Consider the following 24,708-nt stretch of genomic DNA (forward strand, 5'->3'; position numbering starts at 1 on the left):
GTATCCAAGCTTCTAAGCGGTATAATTTGGAGGTTGAGGTTGGACATTACTGATGACACATCAATGAAGTGACACGTATTGTAGGAAGCTAAATTAAGAGGTCACTTCAAATAATTGCCGGGAGGGGAGATCAGTTTACACACCAGGCAAAAATCGGGATACAAAAGGCCTCATTTATCAGTCTGTCCTATGGAAATCATAGACAGGGAGATAATCGACTAAAGGGGGGGGGGGGGGGGGGGGAGGGGGGTCACCTTCAACCATTAAATAAAATATGGTGAATTCCTCTTTTCCTAATGAGTGTAGAATTCATGGGGGCTCAACCTGCGGCCCTTCAGCTGTTGCAGAACTACAAGTCCCATGGGGCATTGCAAGGCTGACAGTTACAAGCATGACTCCCAAAGGCAGAGGCATGATGGGACTTGTGGTTCACAGCTGGAGGGCCACAGGTTGAGCACCCATGGTTTGTAGAGCAGGGGTAGGAAAACTGTGGCCCTATGCCTCGGAAGTCATGCTTGTGACTGTCAGAGTCTTGCAGTAGCTCATGAGACTTGTAGTGCTGCTAAAGCTGGAGGACCACTGTTTACCTACCCATGGTGTAGAGCAGGGGGTCTCCAAAAGAAATTTCAAACAAAAGGCCAGTTTATTGCCCTTCAGACTTTAGGAGGGCCGGACCGTGGCCAGCGGGGGAAGAAAATGTCCCAGGCCCAGCATCAGTGAGAATAAATATGGCCTCTGGGTTGGTGGTCAGTAGGAGGAGTAGTGTCCCTAATAGTAGAAGGTAGTATCCCATCATTGATATCAGTGGAAGAAATAGTGCCCCCTTTTTGGTGTCAGTGGGAGGAATAGTGCCCCAAGGGCCGGATAAAAGCTAGCAAAGGGCCACATCTGGCCCCTGGACCGCAGTTTGGAGACCCCTGGTGTAGAGGGACCCCCTCCCAGGTGGCTGTCCTAGGCATTGGTCATATGGGGGTTTATTTGCTAAAACTGGAGAGTGAAAAATCTGGTGCAGCTCTGCATGGTAGCCAATCAGCTAACCCTGCTTTATAAAATTATACAAAGTATTAGTGCGCTAAAATCAATAATGGTCCAAAAATTGTTACAAATGTACCTTCCAAAAGGTTTAAATAAACCCTTCATATGACACTAGTTATATAAAGTGCTCTCATGCATAATGTGCAAAATAAGTGCAATCCTAATCACACAAAGTGCTCTCATATAGATGTGTAAACCGGGTACTATCCGATTAATTAGATATACAAAATGTGCAAAATCCTCTACTTATGGAGACTCAGAAATAAAGTGCTAAAAGAATACTATGTATTGTAGAACAATATTGTATCTAGAGACCAGAGAACCTCTTACATCATAGTTCCCCTTTATACCAGAGTCTGCATCATTCCCCTTTACATCAGGGTCCGCAGCCTTCCCATTTACATCAGGTTCTGTAGAGTTCCCCTTTACATCAGGGTCTGCAGAGTTCCCCTTTACATCAGGGTCTGCAGAGTTCCCCTTAACATCAGGGTCTGCAGAGTTCCCCTTTACATCGGGGTCCGCAGAGTTCCCGTCTGCACTGTAAAGGGGAACCCTGCGGACTATGATGTACTGCAAAGGTGAACTCTGATGAAAAGGGGGCTCTAATGTAAGGGAAGACTCTAATGTAGGGTGGATGTAAGGGCGATCTCGGTAAAGGGTCAGGGGATCAGAGGGAAGGGCCCAGAGCGCGTGTGAGGGCGGGGGGGTCTTTCATGGTTTCTTGGACCAGGACCCTGACAATTCTAGTTACTCCTCGGTTTTAAGTACTCCAGTTCTATGCTTGAAAATGGACAGACAGTCATCAAACCGGAAATACGAACTAGCAGACAAGTTGAGGGTTGCAAAAGAGTTTTTGATGGAAAGCAAGTGAAAGGAAATAAAGTTGTATTTGCCAATTTACTTAATTTTCCTAGATTATAGTAGAGAAGCTAAGCTATGTACAAGAAGGCCGGCATCTTTTTCGGGATGCAGTCACGTTGCAGATTCTTTAATGGATTCATAAAAGGCTTTATACCAAGTTGAATTTTGCAGCACCGACTTCTATTGTACACCATCCTTTTACAATAGATCAGACGAGTTCTGCCGCTGACCGCTCTCTTCTTCCCGCACATGGTAGATCCAGGAACCAGTCATCAGAAAGAGCAGCTACGGCCATAAAATGGCCTTTATCTTGACTTGAACATCTCCACTCATCTTGAACATCTTCCTTTTGCTTCTATAAATGACACGCAAGCCATTACCTTGCAGAGTCATAAAACGCAGCGCACAATATGGCTGATCACTCGTGTATGTTATATTCCATGGAAGCTCCTACAGAGGCTTCACCACAATCACATCATTGGAAATGACCAGGAAAGGTCAGGATGAGATCATCCAACGCCCACAAGATTCCTTCACCCATGGAAGCTCCACTATAAATAACCAGCCTCCCAACTGTCACCGGGTCAACTGCCCATTTCATTTCCATGATCTAGGTAATATCATTGAACATATATATATATACAGTATATATATATATATATCGTGCCTTGTTATTCAGACAACCACGGAACCCACTATGACTGTCCAGGCCAGTGCCGAGGGGCTTCCGTTTGTTTTAGAAGTGTCCTCCATTCCCTATACAAGTCTACAGGAATGCAAAAGCAGCTGAACCAGGTCAACTCCGCCTGCAATACATTTCTGTTGCCAAAAGCATCTCAGACTAATCTCAAAGGCCGTGGCCCGTCGGTCCATCGACATGGGACCTGTGGGTCCATTCACATCATTGTGGTCCAATAACGGGGTTGTGGAATTTTCTCATTCACTTGAAGGCACGCTCAACCATTTAGGTCTGTGGATGTTCCGGTCATAAGCTGGGCTGTGAATTGGTAACCGTCGGTGGCACTTAGGGGTGGTGTCAGAGACGCTTTTGCCCGCAGGCTTCATTCTAGATGCACATGGTGTTCACTCCTGATCAGTCGCATGCCCTTTATGCGTGTAAAGTGATCGCCACTCTTCGGTCCAACCAAAAAGAGTAGGAAGCTCAGCTGCCTCAGCCTACATGTCTCTGCCGAGCTAGGCCTGCTGACACGTTTCGTCCTCCCACCACAGGGCGGGGCAAAACGGTAGGCCGAGTCCGCTCTCTACTCTTTTTTTTTTTAACAGGAAAACGGCAAGCACTTTACACAAGTTTTAGTCACTGGACTGGCACATAAATATGCCAGCACCCCGCTTTACTGAAGATCCAGGGAAGAGGCTCCTCTTTTGCTTTGAGCGGCGCCATAAGCATTACTAACTCAGCTGCATGCATTTTTTCAACAGGGTGGTGGTGGTGGTAGGGACATGCTGTTTAATTTTTGCATTAGCTGTGTAAACTCTTGATTGGGTGCACACCCTTGTGCAGTCGGGTGGTGGGGGGGGCTCAACCACCTTTTTTTACCAACCCCCTAGCCACTTGTGTGAACAAGCGCTTACTTTCAGTAAGGCACACTCACAGGGATGTTCCTGCCATGAGATGAGCTATCAATTTGTAACTGTCAACACCACTTAGGGATGGTACAGAGACGTTTATGGCTGCATGCTGATTTTTAGATGCTATACACACAAGGGCGTGTTAATAAAGCAATGAATGTGACTTTCACCAAACATTCACTAGTGGGCAAAAGGCACATGCTGTTTAATTTTTTTGCAGCAAGTGTGTAAACTCCTGATTGGTTGCATGCACCCTGGGGGGGGGGGGTAAGGCTCAACTGCCTGCTTTTACCACCCCCCAGCCACTTGTTTCAACAACCCCCTTACTTTCAAGTGAGGCACACTCGACAACTGAGGTTCAGGGATGTTCCTACCATGAGATGAGCTGAGAATCGTCTCAGCCAACGCCACTTAGGGAAGTGTTGGAGATGCTTATGGCTGCATGCTTGCTTTTAGATGCCACACACACACGCACAAGGATGTATTTATAGAACATGCCCTTATTCAGTGCGGTGGAGGGAGCAGTAAAACTGCGGCTCAAGCTTCTGATTTTATTGCTACCTCAGCCAATCAGCCAACGCCACTTAGGGAAGTGTCAGAGATGCTTATGGCTGCATGCTTGCTTGCTTTTAGATGCTATACACACACACACACACAAGGATGTATTTATAGAACATGCCCTTGTTCAGTGGGGCAGAGAGAGCAGTAAAACTGCGGCTCAAGCTGCTGATTTCACTGCCACCTCAGCCAACGCCACAAAGGGAAGTGGCGGAGATGCTTATGACTGCATGCATACTTTTAGACACTATACACAACAGGGTTACTACTATTCATTTATAAATCAGTGAATAGGACTTTCACTAAACATTCACTGGTGGTGAATCAGTCGCTGCCCTTTAAAGCACACGCACCAGGCAGATTCGCTGCCGAAAAATGTGTTTGTTTTCGTTTCATTTAGGCGTTTTTCAGGTCATTTGTTATGATCGCAATTCGTAAAATTTGAAAATCCAAAAATAAGAAAGAAAATCCCAAAATTCAAAAGAATAACTAATAATAACTAATAATAATAATAATAATAACTATTAAATTATAGGCATTGGGATTCAAATTTCTTAGTGAACGCAACAAATACGAATTATCCGAAATAACAAATGCTGCATCTAAACGAATGGAACAGAACAAATTAATAATAAAAAGTTTTTATTATTATTATTAATATTATTGTTATTTCTTATTATTAATTTATTACGTTCCATTCGTTTAGATATACGGCATTCGTTATTTCAGATAATTCGTAACTTTGGATACATTTGTATTGGTTATGTTCACTAACAGCCAAATTTGAAAGGAAATTCCAATACCTATAAATTTAATAGAACCAAAAAGACAAATGGCTGCACTCCCTTGTGATGCAAAAAGGCTCTATTGATATCCAAAAATCATAAGAAGGAACAAAAAGGTTGACTCGTTTTACACGGGATTCGTGCTTTGTCAAAGCACGAATCCTGTGTTAAACGCGTCAACCTTTTTGTTCCCCTGCCTTTGTTTTGTTGCTTTTTGGATATTAATAAAGACTTTTTTGCAATCGCAAGGAAGTGCAGCCATTTGTCTTTTTGGTTCTACCAGTTTTCTGCTGGCAGCAACAAAACACAGGTAGGGGAACAAAAATGTTGACGCGTTTCACACGGGATTCGTGAAAAAGCAACAAAACACAGGCAGGGAAACACAAAAATGTTGACGCGTTTCACACAGGATTCGCACTTTGTGAAAGCATGAATCCTGTGTGAAACGCGTCAACCTTTTTGTTCCCCTGCCTGTGTTTTGTTGCTTTTTTTTTATTTTTGGACATCAATAAAGCCTTTTTGCAATCGCAAGGGAGTGCAGCCATTTGTCTTTTTGGTTCTACTAGTTTTCTGCTGGCAGTGGCACGGCGTGCACCCCACGTTTTGCAGCATGCTCTGAAGATTATGGTCTGTGAGACTCACCTGGGAGCGGCGGTTTTCTCTCGCCTATTATTTAATAGTTATTATTAGTTAGCCATTATTCTGGATTTTTTAATTTCCGCATATGTGGAAAAATTCGTTAAACGGGTTTTCGTTAATTCGCATATTTCCGAATGAAACAAAATTGTCGAAATGCGTTAAAAATTTCGGAACCAAATAAATTGCACATGTCTAACCCTCAGTGACTATATAGTGAAATAGGTCCGCTGATCTAGAAGCACGCCCCTTTTTTCCCCAAGTTTCTATGGAACGCGGTGAAAGTATCAGAATGGGAAAACGAGATAAGAATCCTTTCATAATAAAGTTATTAATCCGCGGCAAATTAAAAGTGTCCCGCCATGAATAGGCAGCTTTAATTAAAGAGAAACAGATCCGATGCGCTGCATCTGATAATGTTTATTAAAAAAAAAAAATAAAAGGAATAATCTGCCAATTTAAAGAAAACGTTCAGCCGCTGAATTATGGAGAGTCTACGCTCGGCTCTGATTGGCCAGTATAGAGCGGACGCATATTAATGAGATGATCAGGATGAGCCCCAATCTGATGGGGATTATTTCATCTTTATTTTATAAATTTTTTTTTTGGGCAAAGGCAGAATCATGTGATCAGCTAATCTTCAACGAACAAATTTCTAAGAGTGTATGGGGCTTTCGTTCGGTAAAGCCCATTTAAAATAACGTGAACAATGGCTGCATCCGATTGGACGCAGCTGCTGTCCTGCCAGCAATTTTCTGCTCCCATTTCTTCGATCCTCCAATCAGAGGGATGTTTGGCGGGAGACGGTGAATTATTCAGGAAGTGACTGGAATTGGAACGGTGTATGGCCAACTTAACCACTTCAGCTCCGGAAGACCTTACCCCCCCCCCCCCCCCCCACTTCACAACCAGGCCAATTTTTTTTTACTATTTAGCACTGCGCTACTTTAACTGGTAACTATGCGGTTATGCAACATTGTACCCAAACTTTGCGATATAAACAAAAAAAAAAAAGTCCAAAAATTTTGAAAAACACTAATATTTTTTACTTTCTGCTATAAAAAAAATAAAAATAAAAAAAGACCTACATTACTTAACGCTAATGTTGTTTCTAGGAACCTTCCAGGAAGCACCCTGGAAGGAGATATCAGAAAAATCCAATTTCTTCATAAATTCTGGGCAAAGTGTATTCTGCTACATGCCTTTGGTAAAAAAAAAAAAAAAAAAATGTAACATAAAAATCACAATAAGTATATATTGATTGGTTTGCGTGAACATTATAGCAAAACTACGGTATAGATTTGATAATGGAATTTTGTGAAATTGTTTTATTTTAGAATACTGCTGGCGGTGATCGGTAACTTATTATGGGACTGTGATAGTGCGGCGGGCAATCTGACACCACCAGTGACACTAATAGTGATCAGTGATAATACTATACACTGTCACTGTACTAATGACACTGGTTGGGAAGAGGTTAACATCTAGGGGAAATCAAGGAGTTAAATATACAGTGTGCTACTTTTACCAATCGACCTCTAAGGCCGGCCATACACGGTTCAAATCTCAGCCAGTCCAGCAGGAAGCGGCCGAGATTCAAACCGTTAATGGGCAGCCTGAATGTACCAAGTTGATCGATAAATCAAATTGGGTACAAACAGCGTGCCAGATTCTCTTGCAATTATCGCTACCGCTAAGCACTGTCTTCTCGCGGCGCGTACAGCTTCCCCTGCCGGGAGAAGACAATTGTTTATTCCCCTGTGGTTGCAGGAAAGTGTGCACCGTGTATGGCCTTCCTAAGTTTCTCATCCTGGCTTTGCAGGGATAAGAAACAGCGAGATTGCTCCCCGTGTACAGAACCCAGCCATCGATCAGCACAAAGATCCCAGCTCCAGAACCCAGCCCTTGATCGGCACACAGATCCCGACTCCAGAACCCAGCCATTGATCGGCACACAGATCCCGACTCCAGAACCCAGCCATTGATCGGCACACAGATCCCGACTCCAGAACCCAGCCATTGATCGGCACACAGATCCCGACTCCAGAACCCAGCCATTGATCGGCACACAGATCCCAGCTCCAGAACCCAGCCATTGATTGACACATGGATCCCAGCTCCAGAATCCAGCCATTGATCAGTACATGGATCCTGGTTCCAGAACCCATGCATTGATCAGCACACAGATCCTGGCTATAGAACCCATCTTTTGATCAGCACACAGATCCTGGCTTCAGAATCCAGCCATTGATCAGCACACTGATCCTGGCTCCAGAACCCAGCTTTTGATCGGCACACAGATCCTGGCTCCAGAATCCAGCCATTGATCAGTACACTTTTCCTGGTTCCAGAAGCTCGGTTACCCACCAGCACATGGATCCTGGCCCCAGAATCTGGCTATTGATCAAACACATGGAACGCAGCTTCAGAACCAGGCTATTGAGCAGCACTTGGATCCTGGCACCAGAACCCAGTCATTGATCAGCATAAGGATCCTAGCTCCAGAACCCAGCTTTTGATCAGCACATGGATCCTGGCTCCAGAACCCAGCCATTGATCGGCACATGGATCCTGGTTCCAGAACCCAGTCGTTAATCAGCACATGGATCCCGGCTCCAGAACCCAGCTACTGATCAGCACACGGATCCCGGCTCCAGAAACATGCCTATTGATCAGTACACAGATCCTGGTTCCAGAACCCCAGTTACCCACCAGCACATGGGTCCTGGCTCCAGAACCCACCCATTGATCCTCACATGGATCCTGGCTCCAGTACCTGAATATTGATAAGCACATTCATCCTGGCTCCAGAACCTGGCTATTGATAAGCACTTGGATCCTGCTTCAGAACCCAGTCATTGATCGGCACACATATCCTGACTCCAGAAGCCAGCTATTGATCGGCACATGGATCCTGGCTCTAGAACCAGACTACCGATCGGCACACAGATCCTGGCTCTAGAACACATCTATTGATCAGCAGACAATACCAGTGATGGAGAAGCAGCTTCAAGGTCACCAATGTTTTTTTTCTACATGCGTCTGCTGGAAAACTATCCCCCCACCCCCACCCGGAGCAGTGATAGGACAATGGACATCTGATAGTCTCTCTCTGGTATCAGGCAGACCCTGGAGGCTGTACAGTCTATGTCAGCACCGTCTGTACCCATCATGTCAGCATCTCCTACCAGCCTGTCCTTCCAGGTCTCTACGATCTGATAGCACATTATACAACCTCAGAACTTCCAGTTATGCCCTATACACAGCGCCATCCTGCCAACCGTGTCCTATACACAGCGCCATCCTGCCAACCGTGCATAATACACAATGCCATCCCGCCAACTGTGCCCTATACACAATGCCATCCCGCCAACCGTGCCCTATACACAGCGCCATCCCTCCAGCTGTGCCCTATACACAGCGCCATCCTGCCAACCGTGCCCTATACACAGTGCCATCCCACCAACCGTGCCCCATACACAGTGCCATCTTTCCAGCCATGCCCTATACATAGGCCTACTGTGCCCTATACACAGCGCCATCCCGCCAACCGTGCCCTATACACAGTGCAATCCCACCAGCCATGCCCTATGCACAGCGCCAGCCCACCAGCCGTGCCCTATACACAGCGCCATCCCTTCAGCCATGCCCTATACACAGCGCCATCCCTTTAGTCATGCCCTATACACAGCACCATCCTTCCAGACGTGCCCTATACACAGCGCCATACATCCAGACATGCCCTGTACACAGCGCCATACTTCCAGCTGCAGTGAACCTCCCACTAAAATCCATGCGTCCGGATAGATGCTATGGGTGGGCCATCTCAATATTGAACCCTTCGGACTAAGACTGGGATGGCATTAAAGTTCATGTGCATGTAAAGGCAGGTGTCCCAATACTTTTGGTAATGTATGTATACCTCATTTACATGCAGACCAAACTGTTCAGTAAAAGTGACAGTGCCGGGGGTGGGACAACTTGGAACACTGACGGGGGTCACAACAGCAGTTCTTTTTTTTTCCAAATTTGAATTTTGGGAAATAAAAGATGACGGTTGTAAGCCCTCAGCCATGTCACAAATTGTCCCAGACATCAAGACTTCACTTCCGACTCATTTCCCTACGAGGTGCTCCTCTCCCTGCACTGCTCTCCAGGTGGAAGGAGCCAAAGAAAAGTATTTTCATTGTATTATTAGAAGGCAAAATTAGTCAAATTGTTTTTGGATACAGAAAGGGATTTTTTTGGGGGGTATGTCAATGTCCCATGGAGAGGTTTGTCATTGATTTCCTGTCCCAGGGACACAACAGGAAGTGAGAAGACGTCTCTCCAAAGGGAGGGGAACCCTGTCTTAGACAGCTGTCAATTGGACATTTATGATCTTTGGACAGAGTGGTGGTTAAAGTATAACTAAAGGCAAAAGTTGTTTTTTGTGTGTTTTGTATAGAGTGGAGAGGAATTAGAACACCTGTCAGGATTTTATCGCTGTGTCCCCATTAGTGGGATTTACTCTCACCGTTTGTTCTGGTGACCGTTATCTCCGAAAAGCAAAAGAAAATCCCAAATTTTGTGTTGTCACCAGAACAGGAATAAAAGGGGGGAATTCTTCCAATGGAGACTATTTCTGGTGACAACCATCACTTTGGAGGGATTTCCACTCACTTCCTGTTTTGGTTATGGGACAGGAAGTGAAGGAAAGCCTCCCCAATAAGGCAAAGGTGGCAAAAAGAAAACTAAAAAGGGGGTTATAACTCTTCCCTTGCTATATCCAAAATGAAAAAAAGTTTTGCCTTTGGTCGTACTTTAAAACTTCTGTCTTTTTTTTGCCATCTTTGTCCCATCGGAGAGATTTCCCTTCACTTCCTATTCTATAAACACAGCAGGAAGTAAGAGAAAATATCTCCCACATTAAAGGAAATGCCCTTTTAGATGAGAGAGTTCCACTCGTCACCTTGGCAAGCGTCCCCAGTAGAATATTTCCCCTGTTGTCACCTTGGCAAGCGTCCCCAGTAGAATATTTCCCCTGTTGTCACCTTGGCAAGTGTTCCCAGTAGAAGATTTCCCCTGTTGTCACCTTGGCAAGTGTTCCCAGTGGAAGATTTCCCCTGTTGTCACCTTGGCAAGTGTCCCCAGTAGAAGATGTCCCCTGTTGTCACCTTGGCAAGTGTCCCCACTGGAAGATGTCCCCTGTTGTCACCTTGGCAAATGTCCCAAGTGGAAGTTGTCCCCTGTTGTTACCTTGGCAAATGTCCCAAGTGGAATTTGTCCCCTGTTGTCACCTTGTCAAGTGTCCCCAGTGGAAGATTCCCTCTGTTGTCACCTTGTCAAGTGTCCCCAGTAGAAGATGTCCCCTGTTGTCACCTTGGCAAGTGTCCCTAGTGGAAGATTTCCCCGGTTGTCACCTTGGCAAATGTCCCCACTGAAAGAGGTCCCCTGTTGTCACCTTGGCAAGTGTCTCCACTGGAAGATATCCCCTGCTGTTACCTTGGCAAGTGTCCCCAGTGGAAGATTCCCCTTGTTGTCACCTTGGCAAGTGTCCCCAGTAGAAGATGTCCCCTGTTGTCATCTTGGCAAATGTCCCCAGTGGATGTCCCCTGTTGTCACCTTGGCAAGTGTCCCCAGTGGAAGATGTCCCTTGTTGTCACCTTGGCAAGTATCCCCACTGGAAGATTTCCCCTGTTGTCACCTTGGCAATCGTCCTCAGTAGAAGATTCCCCCCTGTTGTCACCTTGGCATGTGTCCCCAGTGGAAGATTTCCCCTGTTGTCACCTTGGCAAGCGTCCTCAGTAGAAGATTCCCCCCTGTTGTCACCTTGTCAAGTGTCCCCACTGGAAGATTTCCTATGTTGTCACCTTGGCAAGTGTCCCCACTGAAAGATTTCCCCTGTTGTCACCTTGTCAAGTGTCCCCAGTGGAAGATTTCCCCTGTTGTCACCTTGTCAAGTGTCCCCGGTGGAAGATTCCCCTGTTGTCACCTTGTCAAGTGTCCCCAGTGGAAGATTTCCCCTGTTGTCACCTTGTCAAGTGTCCCCAGTGGAAGATTCCCCCCTGTTGTGCGCAAGCTTGTCCATGGGTTTCTATAAGGATGAATGGGAGCGCAAGCGCTGTCCTGTGTGTGTACACGGTGTATTTAAAATCTGTGTGGGGGCTTATTAGATAGGAAAGAGGTGCGGGAACCCCTAAAGGGTTTTAATACAAAAAAAAAATCCCTGGACTTTATTTCTCACTCAGACTGTTGTGCGCAAGCTTGTCCACAGGTTATACGAAGATGAATAGAAGAGCAAGCGCTGCCTGGTGCCTGTACGCGCTGTATATAAATTCTGTGTGGGGGGCTTATGATATAGGAAAGGGGTGAGGGAAACTACTAAAAGGTTCTAAAGCAAAAAAATAAACCTGGACTTTATTTCTTGCTTAGGCTGTTGTGCGCAAGCGTGTCCACAGATTCTATAAAGATGGATGGGAGCGCAAGCTCTGTCCGGTGTGGGTGCATGCGTCATTTATAATCTTTAGGGAATCTTATTAGATAGGAAAGGAGTGAGGGAACCACTAAAATGTTCTTATGCAAAAAATAAACCCCAACTTTATTTCTTGTTCAGGTTGGTTGTGCGCAAGCGTGTCTACAGGTTCTATAAAGATAAATGGGAGCGCAAATGCTGGTCGGCACGGGTGCACGCTTCATTTAAATCTGCGTGGAAGCTTATTAGATAGGAAAGAGGTGAGGGAACCACTAAAAGAAAAATGCAAAAAAAATGATCCTGGACTTTATTTTTTGCTGGGGCTGTTGTGCGCAAGCTTGTTCACAAGTTCTATAAGGATAAATAGGGGCACAAATGTTGGCCGGCGCGGGTGTGCGCTTCATTTAAAATCTGCACGGAAGCTTATTAGATAGGAAAAGGGGTGAGGGAACCACTAAAAGAAAAATGCAAAAAAAAAATATGATCCTGGACTTTATTTTTTGCTGGGGCTGTTGTGCGCAAGCTTGTCCATAGGTTTTATGAAGATGGATGGGAGTGCAAATGCTGCACACTTATGCTGCACATTTCATTTGAAATCTGCATGGAAGCTTATTAGAAAGGAAAGGGGTGAGGGAATCACTAAAAGGTTCTAAAGCAAAAAATAAACGTGGGCTTTATTTCTCGCTTAGGTTATTGTGCGCAAGCGTGTCCACAGATTCTATAAAGATGGATGGGAGCGCAAACTCTGTCTGGTATGGGCGCGCACTTCATTAAAAATCTTTAGGGAATCTTATTAGATAGGAAAGGGGTCAGGGAATCACTAAAATGGACCCGGGCTTTATTTTTTGCCCGGGCTGTTGTGCGCAAGCTTGTCCACAGGTTATACGAAGATGAATAGGAGAGCAAGCGCTGCCTGGTGCCTGTACGCGCTGTATATAAATTCTGTGTGGGGGGCTTATGATATAGGAAAGGGGTGAGGGAAACTACTAAAAGGTTCTAAAGCAAAAAAATAAACCTGGACTTTATTTCTTGCTTAGGCTGTTGTGCGCAAGCGTGTCCACAGATTCTATAAAGATGGATGGGAGCGCAAGCTCTGTCCGGTGTGGGTGCATGCGTCATTTATAATCTTTAGGGAATCTTATTAGATAGGAAAGGAGTGAGGGAACCACTAAAATGTTCTTATGCAAAAAATAAACCCCAACTTTATTTCTTGTTCAGGTTGGTTGTGCGCAAGCGTGTCTACAGGTTCTATAAAGATAAATGGGAGCGCAAATGCTGGTCGGCACGGGTGCACGCTTCATTTAAATCTGCGTGGAAGCTTATTAGATAGGAAAGAGGTGAGGGAACCACTAAAAGAAAAATGCAAAAAAAATGATCCTGGACTTTATTTTTTGCTGGGGCTGTTGTGCGCAAGCTTGTTCACAAGTTCTATAAGGATAAATAGGGGCACAAATGTTGGCCGGCGCGGGTGTGCGCTTCATTTAAAATCTGCACGGAAGCTTATTAGATAGGAAAAGGGGTGAGGGAACCACTAAAAGAAAAATGCAAAAAAAAAATATGATCCTGGACTTTATTTTTTGCTGGGGCTGTTGTGCGCAAGCTTGTCCATAGGTTTTATGAAGATGGATGGGAGTGCAAATGCTGCACACTTATGCTGCACATTTCATTTGAAATCTGCATGGAAGCTTATTAGAAAGGAAAGGGGTGAGGGAATCACTAAAAGGTTCTAAAGCAAAAAATAAACGTGGGCTTTATTTCTCGCTTAGGTTATTGTGCGCAAGCGTGTCCACAGATTCTATAAAGATGGATGGGAGCGCAAACTCTGTCTGGTATGGGCGCGCACTTCATTAAAAATCTTTAGGGAATCTTATTAGATAGGAAAGGGGTCAGGGAATCACTAAAATGGACCCGGGCTTTATTTTTTGCCCGGGCTGTTGTGCGCAAGCTTGTCCACAGGTTATACGAAGATGAATAGGAGAGCAAGCGCTGCCTGGTGCCTGTACGCGCTGTATATAAATTCTGCGTGGGGGGCTTATGATATAGGAAAGGGGTGAGGGAAACTACTAAAAGGTTCTAAAGCAAAAAAATAAACCTGGACTTTATTTCTTGCTTAGGCTGTTGTGCGCAAGCGTGTCCACAGATTCTATAAAAATGGATGGGAGCACAAGCTCTGTCCGGTGTGGGTGCATGCGTCATTTATAATCTTTAGGAAATCTTATTAGATAGGAAAGGGGTGAGGGAACCACAAATGTTCTTATGCAAAAAATAAACCCCAACTTTATTTCTTGTTCAGGTTGGTTGTGCGCAAGCCTGTCTACAGGTTCTATAAAGATAAATGGGAGCGCAAATGCTGGTCGGCACGGGTGCACGCTTCATTTAAATCTGCGTGGAAGCTTATTAAATAGGAAAGAGGTGAGGGAACCACTAAAAGAATAATGCAAAAAAAAATGATCCTGGACTTTATTTTTTGCTGGGGCTGTTGTGCGCAAGCTTGTTCACAAGTTCTATAAGGATAAATAGGGGCACAAATGTTGGCCGGCGCGGGTGTGCGCTTCATTTAAAATCTGCACGGAAGCTTATTAGATAGGAAAAGGGGTGAGGGAACCACTAAAAGAAAAATGCAAAAAAAAAATATGATCCTGGACTTTATTTTTTGCTGGGGCTGTTGTGCGCAAGCTTGTCCATAGGTTTTATGAAGATGGATGGGAGCGCAAATGCTGCACACTTCATTTGAAATCTGCATGGAAGCTTATTAGAAAGGAAAGGGGTGAGGGAATCACTAAAAGGTTCTAAAGCAAAAAATAAACGTGGGCTTTATTTCTCGCTTAGGTTATTGTGCGCAAGCGTGTCCACAGATTCTATAAAGATGGATGGGAGCGCAAACTCTGTCTGGTATGGGCGCGCACTTCATTAAAAATCTTTAGGGAATCTTATTAGATAGGAAAGGGGTCAGGGAATCACTAAAATGGACCCGGGCTTTATTTTTTGCCCGGGCTGTTGTGCGCAAGCTTGCGCACAAGTTCTATGATGATGAATGAGTGCAAATGTGCAGGTGCGCCTTATATCTAAAATCTGTGTAGCTTATTAGATAAGCAAGGGAAGATGTGTCCATTATCGTCACCTGGGACTTTGCGTCCGCCCCCCCCCCCCCCCTTCCCTGCAATGCTGTCTATGGCTCTCCTGGATAACCCCTCCACCCCCCCAGAGTGGCCTGTAATGGGTTAATCCACCTGGCGTTCACCAACTTGTCCGACTAGTTGTGTAGAGATTGTTCATTCAAATGGCTCACAAAGCAAGCCGGCAGCGCGCTGCACGGAGCACAATGGGAGCAGAAAATCCCAAAGTGCTCAGAGGGGAACCCCACCCGGCCAGATTAACCCCCACCACCGACTCCCACAGTGACTGGAGCGCACCGCCCGGGGGAGGGCGCGGCACGGGAAGGGTTAACTGACGGAGGTGCTTGTGTTTACAATGTGAGTCCTGTGCACCTGTGACAGGTGCAATGCGATCTCCCTAACTGTACACCCTCCCCACCCCGCCAGACCGACTACAGACACAATGAGCGAGCAACTTTCCAACGCTCTCCACCGCAGAATTACAGCGAGCAACTTCAACATACAGATAACCCCACACATCACTTTTACTTTTTCTCTCTCTTTTTTTTTTTTGGTGCTTCCAATGTAGAATAATCAGCTGTGGAATGGACTATCTTGGTGCCTCCCAATGCCGAATAATCAGCGGTGGAAAGAGCAATTTTGGCCCCTCACAATGCTGAATAGTTAGCAGTGGACCGAGGATGAGATGGTCCTATAAAAGTCTACGGGGCTGAGATGGTCCTATAAAAGTCTGTGGGGGCTGAGATGGCCCTATAGAAGTCTGTGGGGGCTGAGATGGCCCTATAGAAGTCTGTGGGGGCTGAGATGGCCCTATAGAAGTCTGTGGGGGCTGAGATGGCCCTATAGAAGTCTGTGGGGGCTGAGATGGCCCTATAGAAGTCTGTGGGGGCTGAGATGGCCCTATAGAAGTCTGTGGGGGCTGAGATGGCCCTATAGAAGTCTGTGGGGGCTGAGATGGCCCTATAGAAGTCTGTGGGGGCTGAGATGGCCCTATAGAAGTCTGTGGGGGCTGAGATGGTCCTATAGAAGTCTGTGGGGGCTAATATGATCCTATAGAAGGCTGAGATGGTCCTATAGAAGTCTGTGGGAGCTAATATGATCCTATAGAAGGCTGAGATTGTCCTATAGAAGTCTGTGGGGGCTGACATGGTCCTATAGAAGACTGTGGGGGCTGACATGGTCCTATAGAGGTCTGTGGGGGCTGAGATGGTCCTATAGAGGTCTGTGGGGGCTGAGATGGTCCTATGGAAGTCTGTGGGAGCTAATATGATCCTATAGAAGGCTGAGATGGTCCTATAGAAGTCTGTGGGGGCTGAGATGGTCCTATAAAAGTCCGTGGGGGCTGAGATGGTCCTATAAAAGTCCGTGGGGGCTGAGATGGTCCTATAGAAGTCCGTGGGGGCTGAGATGGTCCTATAGAAGTCCGTGGGGGCTGAGATGGTCCTATAGAAGTCCGTGGGGGCTGAGATGGTCCTATAGAAGTCCGTGGGGGCTGAGATGGTCCTATAGAAGTCCGTGGGGGCTGAGATGGTCCTATAGAAGTCCGTGGGGGCTGAGATGGTCCTATAGAAGTCCGTGGGGGCTGAGATGGTCCTATAGAAGTCCGTGGGGGCTGAGATGGTCCTATAGAAGTCCGTGGGGGCTGAGATGGTCCTATAGAAGTCCGTGGGGGCTGAGATGGTCCTATAGAAGTCCGTGGGGGCTGAGATGGTCCTATAGAAGTCCGTGGGGGCTGAGATGGTCCTATAGAAGTCCGTGGGGGCTGAGATGGTCCTATAGAAGTCCGTGGGGGCTGAGATGGTCCTATAGAGGTCCGCGGGGGCTGAGATGGTCCTATAGAAGTCCATGGGGGCTGAGATGGTCCTATAGAGGTCTGTGGGGGCTGAGATGGTCCTATGGAAGTCTGTGGGGCTAATATGATCCTATAGAAGTCTGTGGGAGCTAATATGATCATATAGAAGGCTGAGATGGTCCTATAGAAGTCTGTGGGGGCTAAGATGGTCCTATAGAAGTCTACAAGGCTGAGATGATCCTATAGAAGTCTATGGGGCTGAGAAAAAACGTATTGAAGAGCAGGACAGTCAGAGAGGACACACGGCACTGCAATTCGTTTTTTTTTCTTGAAATGCCATCTCCAGACATGGAGGTATTACACCAAAGGAGAGGATCCTCATTTCACAAGACATTTCCAGGGACCAAAAACAATTCCAGGGACTGAGGTTTAACAAATACATTGAATTCAAATTTCACATTTTATTTCCTCCTAACCTTTTCCCATAATCCTCTATTAATCTTATATTGGTTCTCTGTATGGTTCCAATGTCTGTGCTGGAACCACTTTTCCTTCCAATAGAAGAGAAAAAAAAAAATGAATATTAAATAAATAAATAATAAAAATATCTAAATAATAATAATAATAATAATAAAAATAAAAAAAAGTATAGATCTGACAGGCAAATAAAGCATTGATCATTGATAAAGCGATATAACAATAGCTGGCCCGGAAACACATGCCTCATAAAAATTCCAAGGACAAATTTTTAATAAATACTCTGAAATCAGATCAAAATAAATAAATAAATAATAAAAATATATAAATAATATAATAATAAAAATATAAAAATAAGTATAGATCGGACGGGCAAAGAAAGCATTGATCATGCGATATAACAATAGCTGGCCCGGAAACACATGCCTCAAAAAATTCCAAGGACAATTTTTTTAGAAATACTCTGAAATCAGATCAATGAATCGACCATGAAAAGAAAAAAGAAAAAAAGACCAAAAATTTCCAGGGACAAATCTACAAATCCACAGAGTGGAAATCTAAAAACTGAACAGTATAATAAAATTAAATAGCTGGTTCATATTCGGGGACAGCAGATTATATCCAAAGGACAAATCAAGAGATGTCCACACTTTTTAAGAACACCGATTTTAGCAGGTCAGAGATTGGAAAAAAAAATAGGGACTTTTCTATATTTTCTATTTTTTTTTTTTTTTTTAAAGGGACGGGTGATTGTTTCCAGGGACAGGTCGTACAAAATGAAATACTTTCATTTTAGCAGGTCAGAAAAAAAAAAAAAAAGGATAATTTCCAGGTACAGAAGATTATTTCCAGGGACAGTTTTTACAAAATTAAAGCGTGTCCTTGGAAAATCCAACCCTACAATTCATAAAGACACGGATTTTAGCAGGTCAGGAAAACAGGCACGGTTTTATTGACAGCAACTCATTTCCAGGGACAGCAAAAACGTGTCCCTGGAAAACCCAACCATACATTAAAAAAAACAACAACAAAAAAAAAAAAACAGATTTCAGCAGGTCAGAAAAACCAGGGCCATTTTCAGGGACAGCAGATCATTCATTCCTAAGGGACAGATCCTACAAGCCACAGAGCGTCCCTGGAAAAGCCCAACCCTACATTTTATAGCAGATAGAAAAAGCAGGGACTTTTCCAGGGACAAAAGATCATTCTGAGGGACAAGTCCTTCAAAAGCAGACAGCATACCTAGAAAACCCAACCCTACATTTAATAGAAGCTGGGACAAGTCCCTGCCTTTTCTAGGGACAGCAGATCATTTCTAGGGGCAGTAAATCATTGTCCTTGGAAAAATCCAACCCAAAATGTTATAAATCACAGATTGTACCTGCAATAAAAAAATAAAAAAAAACAGGGACATTTTCAGGGACACCAGATCCTACCCAGGGACAGGTCTTGCAAACTTCCCTTGGAAAAAAAAGCCAAACCCACATTTTATAGCAGATAGAAAAAGCAGGGACTCTTCTCAGGGGCAGCAGATAATTTCTAGAGACAGCAAATAATTTCCGGGGACATGACTTCCAAAACCAGAGCGTGTCCCTGGAAAACCCAACCCCTACATTTTATAAAATCACAGTTTGGAACTGGTCAGTGAAAAGAGGGCCATTTTCAGGGACACCAGATCCTTAACAGGGACAGGGTCTTGCAATCCACAGAGCGTCCACCAGAAAACCCAACCCTATAAAGCAGGGACTTTTCCAGGGACCATCGATCACCTGTAAAGACAAGTCATCAAATCAAAGAGTGTCCCTGGAAAACACAACCCTACATTTCATAGCAGATAGAAAAAGAAGGGACTTTTTCTCAGGGGACAGCAGATCATTTCTAGGGGCAGCAGATAGTTTCCAGGGACGTGTCCTCCAAAACCAGAGAGCGTCCCTGGAAAATCCAACCCCACATGTTATAAAATCATAGATTGAAGCCGGTCAGAGAAAACAGGTGTAGGCGTTTTCCAGGGACACCAGGTCATTCTCAGGGACAGGTCTTACAAACCACAGGGCGTCCCTGGAAAAAAAAGCCAACCCCACATTTAATAGCAGATAGAAAAAGCAGGGACTTTTCCAGGGACAGAAGATCACTCTGGAGGCACAAGTCCTTCAAAAAAGCAGAGAGCATCCCTGGAAAATCCAACCTTACATTTAAATAGATAGAAAAAGCAGGGACTTTTCCAGGGATAGAAGATTATTCTGGAGGCACAGGTCCTTCAAAAAAGCAGAGAGCATCCCTGGAAAACCCAACCCTACATTCTATATCACAGATCGTAGCCGGTCAGAGAAGACAGGGTCATTCTCAGGGACGGGTCTTACAAACCACAGAGCGTCCCTGGAAAAAAAAAGCCAACCCCACATTTTATAGCATATAGAAAAAGCAGGGACTTTTCCAGGGACAGAAGATTATTCTGAGGGACAGGTCCTTCAAAACAGCAGAGAGCATCCCTGGAAAACCCAACCCTACATTCTATATCACAGATCATAGTCGGTTAGAGAAAACCGGGTCATTCTCAGGGACACCGGGTCATTCTCAGGGACACCGGGTCATTCTCAGGGACACCAGGCCATTCACAGGGACGGGTCTTACAAACCACACAGCGTCCCTGGAAAACCCAACCCTGCATTATAAAAGCAGGGACTTTTCCAGGGACCATTGATCGTTTCCAAGGACAAGTCCTACAAATCAAAGAGTGTCCCTGGAAACCGCAACCCTACATTATATATGTAAAAAAAAAAAAAGAAAAAAATAATAATTTTTAGGATATAGGAAGAAGAAGCGGGGACTTTTCCAGGGACGAGGGGTCTATGGGATAAGTAGCGGTGGTACTCACGTATCTCCTCAACTTTTTCTCGGGGGGAGACTTCCTCAGCCAGCCGCAGTAGACCACTTCTCCTTCACTCATCCTGCCTGATAAGAAAGGGAGCCTTGTGTCCAGATCTGTCATCCAGCATCAGAGGGGACCAGTTGTCAGGGCAGTGCCATGGGGGGGCGCTCCTTGGAGGGGATGTCCGGATGACACAGGACCCCCTGTGTGTAGGGCACACAGTACCCTCACTGTGCTGGGCTCATCAGCTTTTTCCCCTTCATCCTCCTCGCTGGCTCTCTTGTCTTCTCCTACATCTGCTCTCCGCCAGCAGGAAACTGCCACTGTCTGTGTCTCTCTGTGTTTCCCAAGCAGCTACCCGGCTGGCCACACCCTTTCTCCGGGAGTGGGCGTGGCCTGAGCTGGGCTTTAACAGCCTGTGCTGCCTGCACTCCTATATAGAGGGTGACAGAAGTCGGGAAGTCGGAACGTTACATTGTTGCAAAGATTTTTTTCCCTTTTCCTACAAAAATGATTCTTTTTTTTTTATATAGAATCAGGAGGGTTCCGGAATACAAGATGACGTGCGGCTCAGTCGCCATGCCTCTGAAAAGAGATTTGCGTTGCGGTCCCTTTTCAGGGACGTAGGACAGGTGAAGGCGATATGAAGCCAACGCACTGCCGCGACTTTAAATCCGACTTCGCTGCGGCTTGTATACGACTTCTTTAAGGCTCCATTCACACCTAAGGCGATTTGAATCGCCGGGGAGGGGGGGGGGGGCGCAATCGCCACGATTCCAAAACGCGGGACACGTTTGCAATGACATTACTTCTTAATGTGCACCCTAATCCCGCCATGATTTTGCCACGCGATAAATTACACTGCGATTGCAGCTAACCATAACGCACGACACTGTTGTGACATTACTTCTTAATGGGCACCCCAATCGTGCCGCCATTTTGCCAGGCGATAAATCGCACTGCAATCGCAGCAAACCACAACGCACTGCGCTCCTGCTCCTTTTTTGAGCGGCAAGCGTCACGCGTTGCGATTTGCCACATATGCAGCACGGCACAATCGCTACTTCTTAACAGGGCCCCCAATCGCACTATGATTGTGGCGCGATAAATGGCGCTGCAAATCGCGATGCTCGTTGCTCAAAAAAGGAGCAGGAGCTTCTTTTGGGCAACAGCGTTATGCGTTTGCCGTGATTTATCATGCGGCTAAAAACGCGACGTGATTGGGGTGCCATTAAGAAGTAATGGCATGGCAAATGCGTCCCGCGTTTTGGAATTGTGGCCATTCTGCCTGCGATTCAAATCGCCTAGGTGTGAACGGAGCCCAACACAAGTCAATGTAGGTTGTGCCGAATTCACATCAAAAGTAGCGCAGGAACCTTTTTCTAACTCAGAGTGACTTGAGTCGCACCGATTAAAACAGATCCATTGCAGTTAATGGGGCGAGACTCGTCATGCGACTTTGAACTCTCCAGTTGCATGACAAGTGGCGGCAGTGTGAACCAGGGCTTAACCCCATACATTCCACACCAACGAGCTGCATACCCGTGCATTGCATGCAGTTGTGGGGAATTTGCGGTGCCTGAATGGGTCACATTTAGTGGCAGTACTGCGATAGGGGCAATAATCGCATTTATTTCAGGTCGTTGTATAGCACCATCAGTTTATGCAGCGCTTTACATATATATATTGTACTTTCACATCAGCTACAGGTGCGAAGCAAAGCATCAGGACCGTCACAGGTGAACCCCCCCCCCACCCCAACTACTGCCTTTGCACTTTTTAACTGCACCCTAAAAAGTCTAAACAAGCTAAATTGCCCTCCCCCTCCCTAAAAAAAATAATATATATATAAAAATATAATTATTACCAACATGTATATAAATATAATAAAAACATGAATAAAAATGTATAAATATAATTATCACCAACATGTATATAAATATAATAAAAACAAATGAAAATATATAAATATAATTATCACCAACATGTATATAAATATAATAAAAACATAAATGAAAATGTATAAATATAATTATCACCAACATGTATATAAATATAATAAAAACATAAATGAAAATATATAAATATAATTATCACCAACATGTATATAAATAGAATAAAAACATGAATAAAAATGTATAAATATAATTATCACCAACATGTATATAAATATAATAAAAACATAAATGAAAATATATAAATATAATTATCACCAACATGTATATAAATAGAATAAAAACATGAATAAAAATATATAAATATAATTACCACCAACATGTATATAAATATAATAAAAACATAAATGAAAATATATAAATATAATTATCACCAACATGTATATAAATATAATAAAAACATGAATAAAAATATATAAATATAATTATCACCAACATGTATATAAATATAATAAAAACATAACTGAAAATATAAAAATATAATTATCACCAACATGTATATAAATATAATAAAAACATAAATGAAAATGTATAAATATCATTATCACCAACATGTATATAAATATAATAAAAACAAACGAAAATATAAAAATATAATTATCACCAACATGTATATAAATATAATAAGAACATAAATGAAAATATAAAAATATAATTATCACCAACATGTATATAAATATAATAAAAACATGAATAAAAATATATAAATATAATTATCACCAACATGTATATAAATATAATAAAAACATAAATGAAAATATAATTAAAAAAAAAATATATTAATTTAAAAATGTATAGATCTGATGGGCAAAGAAAGCACCGATAGGCGATAGAACAATAACTGGACCCGAAACACATGTCCCAAAAAATTCCAAGGACACATATTTAAAACATACTCTGAAAATCAGAACAAAGAATTGACCATGAAAAAATTAAAAAATAAAAGATCAAAAATCTCCAGGGACAAATCCAAACCACAGAGTGGAAATAAATAAAAAATAAAAAGCTGAGCACTATAATTAAATATCAAGTCCATATTTGGGGACAACAGATCCCTTCCAGGGACAAATCAAGAAGTGTCCCCGGAAATCCATTGATGAAACCACCTTTTTTTATTAAACATACATCTTACCGATACAGCAGCTCAGAAATGAAAAGAGCTGTTTTCAGGGACTGCAGATCATTTCCAGAAGAAATTAATATTTTGGCCGATGGAATCAATGAACGCCCAATGCAACGCGCCTAAACGCAGGTTCAAAATGCTTTGTCGCGGTCGCAACCAGAGGTGGTCATAGGCGCTCATTAATGGGCTCCCTATGGTTGAGTCACTGGGCGAGGCCTGAAAGTTTCCCCAACTGAAAACCTCACATACGCTTTAATTTATTAAACATTCAATGCAAATCGGTCAATTTGATTCGTTCAAAATGAAACGATCGGATCAATAATGGGGACGGCCAATATCACATTCCTGGTCCTGCTTTGATGTTGTCCTAAAGCTAAAAAGGGAGCTTTGGTGGGCCTCTGGTGGTCAGTGTTGGTACTGCAACTGTCACTTGGCAAGCTTAGAAGTTCAAGGCAGACATCAAGGGAAGCGAGAACATATGGAGGAGAGGTACATAGGGGATTTCACTCTCCATCATATATAGAAAAAAAAATAAATACATGAAATATCCATTTTGGGTGGTGCCCCCTTAAAGTAGATATAAACCCAATCACTTAAAGTGTAACTAAAGGAAAACCTTTTTTTTCCCCTCTAATTTCCTGTTTGGCTATGGGACAGGAAGTGAAGGGAAATCGGTCCAATGGCAAATAAAAAAAAAACCTGACGGGGGTTCTTGACCCTCCCTTTCTCTATCCAAAATGAAAAAAACAAAGTGTTGCCGATAGTTCTACTTTAACCACTTGTTTACTGGGCACTTAACCCCCCCTCCTGCCCAGACCAATTTTCAGCTTTCAGCGCTGACGCACTTTGAATGACAATTGCGCGGTCATACAACACTGTACCCAAATGAAATTTTTGTCATTTTTTTCCCCCACAAATAGAGCTTTCTTTTGGTGGTATAATCACAGCTGGGGTTTTTATTTTTTTCTAAACAAAAAAATATGGAAAATGTTTAAAAAAATAAAATAAAAATCATGTTTAATAGTTTGTTATAAAATTTTGCAAACAGGTAATTTTTCTGCTTCATTGATATGCGCTGATGAGGTGGCACTGATCAGGTGGCACTGATGGGGACAGATAAGTCGGTACTGATGACCACTGATAAGATGGCACTAATGGGTCCTGATGGGTGGCACAGATAGGTACCACTGGTAGATGGCACGGATGGGTCCTGATGGGTGGCACAGATAGGTACCACTGGTAGATGGCACTGACAGATGGCACTGATGTGCAGCACTGCCCAGGCACTGATTGTGGGCGCGGACAGGTGGCACTGACAGGTGGCACTGGTGGGCACTGGTAATCAGCACTTTTAGGGGGCACAGGTGAGCACTGAGGATCTGGGCACATCACAGTGAGCGGGACTGATGTCCCGCTCACTGCCGCCGGTGATCGGCTTTTTTTTTCTCCTTGCACAG

At 44.1% G+C, this 24,708-nt stretch overlaps 1 protein-coding gene across 1 annotated transcript in view; it reads right to left on the reverse strand.

The window, feature by feature from the left end:
- The window catches only part of GAB2 (GRB2 associated binding protein 2), a 287,634-nt gene extending 267,135 nt beyond the window's left edge, over positions 1-20,499 (reverse strand). The window contains exon 1 of the mRNA XM_077451378.1: positions 20,180-20,499. Coding sequence (XP_077307504.1) covers positions 20,180-20,293 — 114 coding nt within the window. The 5' untranslated portion in view covers positions 20,294-20,499. The remainder of the gene's footprint in view (positions 1-20,179) is intronic.
- Between the last annotated feature and the right edge of the window lie 4,209 nt (positions 20,500-24,708).

Source organism: Lithobates pipiens, unplaced genomic scaffold (genome assembly GCF_037356315.1).
Source record: "Lithobates pipiens isolate NorthernLeopardFrog02 unplaced genomic scaffold, aLitPip1_a1.2 Scaffold_23, whole genome shotgun sequence".
Lineage (NCBI taxonomy): Eukaryota > Metazoa > Chordata > Amphibia > Anura > Ranidae > Lithobates > Lithobates pipiens.